This window comes from Babylonia areolata, chromosome 17, assembly GCF_041734735.1.
Source record: "Babylonia areolata isolate BAREFJ2019XMU chromosome 17, ASM4173473v1, whole genome shotgun sequence".
NCBI classification, from domain to species: domain Eukaryota; kingdom Metazoa; phylum Mollusca; class Gastropoda; order Neogastropoda; family Buccinidae; genus Babylonia; species Babylonia areolata.
The window spans coordinates 9,557,717-9,561,953 of NC_134892.1; the positions used below are offsets into that span (position 1 = coordinate 9,557,717).

The 4,237-nt window shown below is 39.1% G+C and overlaps 1 protein-coding gene across 1 annotated transcript in view; it reads left to right on the plus strand.

The window, feature by feature from the left end:
* Positions 1-412: 412 nt before the first annotated feature.
* Positions 413-4,237, plus strand: part of LOC143291640 (uncharacterized) — a 70,658-nt gene continuing 66,833 nt past the window's right edge. The window contains exon 1 of the mRNA XM_076601613.1: positions 413-650. Coding sequence (XP_076457728.1) covers positions 584-650 — 67 coding nt within the window. The 5' untranslated portion in view covers positions 413-583. The remainder of the gene's footprint in view (positions 651-4,237) is intronic.

Consider the following 4,237-nt stretch of genomic DNA (forward strand, 5'->3'; position numbering starts at 1 on the left):
ACAACATTTCTATTTACAGATGTAAGTGTTACAGTGGATGTGCAAACTCGTTACTTGTCACTGACAAATCTAATGGAAAATTCACAACTTTACACAACATCACACCGAACTACACAACTTTATTTTGGTTGTTCACTCGCAAGAGCGGACTTGATTCAACTCGCAAGTCTACCATGTGTACATGTATAAAAGTACCACATGTGCTAATTTTGACAACAGTTGCACAGGCATTCCAACCTTCAGTCGAGCCAATCATCGTCCACGCATTTCAACACCACCCCACGTGATTCAATCACGGACATGCATATGAGATGAGAGCCGTCATAGGTGTCGTGCGCGAGATTTCGGATCGCAAATGAAAAAGAAAGAAAGAAAACGAAAACTACCGAGTCTCGACTACCGCCCAGATTGTATCACACTGCATGATCCAGCGCAGCCAGGGAGAGTAGCTTACTCAATATTTTTCACTCTATCTGCTGACGACTGTGGGATTCAACTGTCGGGGCTGTTTGTATGTTTTTCGCTGAGGGGAAAAAACAACAACAAAAAACCCACAAAACAACCCAATCAGGATCAAAAGGATATGGGCAAAAGTTGGTTTTGGTTCTTCTTGCTTCTGATTCAACCATCGAGGACATTGTTTTTTGAAGGTATGGAAAAAAAAACCATGAAGGAAGTGAAAGTAATTTTCGAAGATCGTTCTTACTGTGGCATGAGCATTATGATTAATCCGCGTCAAGTTTCGCTTTGCTCTTGAGAGGAGGGAATGGGGAGGGGGTGTATACAAGAACTTCAGTTGTCAGGATAGTAATAAATCAGTAGAAAGGGTACAGTTTCTTTGTATTGTCAATGAGCAGTTATTACAACTTGTTATGGAGTCGAAAATGTTGTTGAAATGTTGGAAATGAATGTGAACTGTTTGTCCTCCATATCATCATCATCTGTCAAAATAGTCTTTATTTCATGTTGAGCTTGATTGTGAACTGTTTATCCTATCATCTGTCGAACATTCGTTCTTTTCCTCTCTTTTTTTTCTCTTTCCTAAATGTTGGACATGTAGACTGTCGATCTGTTTCTCGCTCTCCGAATCTCTCTATCCGTCACTTTTGTCTTTCCATTTCACGCTCTTTCTTTTTCTTTGTGTCTTTCGCTTTGTCTGTCTGCCAGCCTGTCTCTCACTTTCTCGGTCTCTCCCTGTCTGTCTCACACTCATACACACTCTGTCCTCTCATTCCATGTCTCTGTTTCTCTTTCTGTCCCCCCCTCTCTCTCTCTCTCTTCCTCCATCTCTCTCTCTCTCCCTTCCTCCCCCCTCTATCTCCCTCTCTCCCCCCTCTCTCTCTCCCTCTCTCTCTCCCCCTCTCTCTCTCCCAGGCAAAGAAAAGGAACACCGGCATTGCCGTCCTGTGAGGATCGAAATGACACTGACCGGCCCGTGTTTTAATTTAAGTGATGAGAACGGTGTGCGTATGGGGTTTGCTGATGACAGTTTGCCTTGTGTGTAAACAGCTGAAAATCCTGTTTGTGAGCACAGGCACAGGGTGAATGACGACTTGTTGAATCAAAACAAAACAAGTCAGCAAAAGAAAATGTAAAACTAATTCGCTGTCTTTCATTCATTGGAATGGCAGTGGTCTGCTACCAAAATTACATGACAATGAATTTGTTTCGTTTCTTGACTCTTTTGACTTTATTTGTTTAGTTGAAACGTTTATTGATGAATTCAAGTCCCCTGCATTTTCTGGATATACAAGTTTCAGCATACCTGCAATACAGTTTACAGTAAAGGGGAGGCAATCTGGAGGAGTTCTGTGTCTTGGCAAAGATGTGTTGGTTCCATTTGTGAAGCTAGTTGATGTGAAATCAGTTTTTGGTGCATTGATTATTGATAAAAATGTGTTTGTTGTTGACAAAGATGCAGTGTATGTGTATTCTTATGTGCCACCTGAGGGTTCTCCCTATTATTCTCATTTTGACTGTGAAAATGGTATTGAGCTATTAGAGGAGTTCTTGACTGATTGTTTGTTAGCCTGCAGGGATGTTTATATATTGCTGTGTGGGGATTTGAATAAAAGAACTTCTGATGTCTCTCACTACTGTCAGAATGTTTCAGATATTTTAGAATCCCAACATGTAAGCCACCCAGTTTGTGTTAATCGTTGTTCTGAAGATTCTGTACTGAATAACTATGGTAAATTGTTGTGTATTCTCAATGGTATGTGTCATGGCGACCAACAGTGTTACTACATGTATGTGTCAGACAGTGGGTGCAGTGTGAATGATTATTTTCTTATCTTGTGACCTGTATGCATTGTTGTATGATTTACGTGAGGTGCGAGTGTCTGAAAGAGTTGATTCAGATCATATGCCTGTGGAACTTCATTTTTGGGGTATTGGTGCTGAGCTGGATAATACACAGTTAGGAAATGAATTTATATTAGAAACGTTTGTGTGGAATGAGGATTATGCTGATGTGTACAGTAATAATAATAATATATCATCTGAAGAATTTTAAGAAAGGATTAACTTTGCAATTAACCTTATTGATGTTGATATAAATGAAGCGTTAAAAGTGTTAATGCATTAAAGACTGCTGAATGTATGAAGAAACAAATATGTGTAATGAATAGACTGAAACAGAGAGACTGGTTTGAAGCAGAATGTCGCAGCAGTAAAAGAAATGTCTGCATGCTTTTTGACACATTTAGACGCAATTTAGATGTTAATGATTGTCATTGCTTCAGGAACACCAGACAGGAATATCAGTATCTGCTAAAGAGAAAGTGAAAAATGTTTAACTCACTCAGTACGGCCAGTCGTCTCTTCTCCTCTACACAGACCCCTCGGATGTCCAGTGGGTGTCTCAATGACCCAACCTTTAGCTTCCGTCGTCAGAATTGTGGTATTCTTTGTCAACATTCACCTCTTCAGTATAAGAGCCTTCCGCTTGCAATATTTTGATGGTGGTAATTGGGTTGAAACGCTGTTAACGTCGTCTCTTTCGCCGTTCGTATGGAGAGAGTTAACGCCTCTTTTGCTGTCAGAATTAGTTGCTTGGAATAAAACTCAGAAAGATTTTTGGAACAACGTTTGTAATATTTCATTGAAACGAGAACAGCCTGTTAACAATATAAGTGAGGATATTTGGTTTGAACACTTTAAGACTCTTCTTACAGAAAATGTTGATTCTGACAATGTATTTCAGTGGGCGCAGGGGGAACAGGAAGAGGAAGATTATTTGAATCGCCCGATTTCCACAGACGAAATAATGTTTGCTGTACGTAAAATAAAAAGCCGTAAAGCTGCAGGACCAGATGGCATAACTGGTGAATTGTTAAAGTATTGTAGTAAAACTGAACCAATTCTGAAATTATTGGTCCTGTTTTTTAATTGTTTATTTAACAGTGGTGTTTATCCGGAGAGCTGGACCGATTCTGTTGTTTTACCTCTTTACAAAAAAGGCGATGAGAATAATCCCAGTATTTATAGAGGTATTTCTCTTTGCGATATTAGTAGTAAACTTTACAGCACTATCATTAATCATAGACTGCAAGAATGGGTAGAAGACAATAACATCACAGGCGAATACCAAGCAGGATTTAAACGGGGCTACTCAACTGTGGATCATTATGTTTACCATAATGGCTTTCGTTCAAAAACAGTTCTCTTTAAATCGCAAATTGTATGTAGCTTTTATAGATTTTGAGAAAGCCTTCGACTCTATAGACAGAGCAATTCTTTGGCCAATCCATTTGAAAGCTGGTGTTTATGGAAAATTGTTGAATTGTATAATGAGTATGTATGCATGTGTTAAAGCTAGGGTAAGGTGTGGGGGTAGGATGACAGATTATATCCAGTGTACTTCTGGAGTGAAACAAGGTAATGTTTGCAGCCCTATTCTGTTTTCTCTTTTTATTAACGAACTAACCACTGATTTTTTTATTTTTTTTTAAACGGAAAACATGGTGCTCAGTTTACGTGTGATATCTTAGAGCTGTTCATTCTTCTTCTAGCAGACGATGTTGCGCGCTGATATCTGAAACTGTTATTGGTACGGAGCTGAAATCTCTCTAATGCTGCAGTATTCTGTGAGAATGTACATTCATTTGCATTGGAAAAGTTTCTAGGAGTAAGTATGAAAATGCCTAACGATTTGGTCTGTGGTGAGACAAAAAGATATCCTATATATATCAGTTCTGTGACAAGATGTATCTCTAACTGGTTAAAACTAACACAA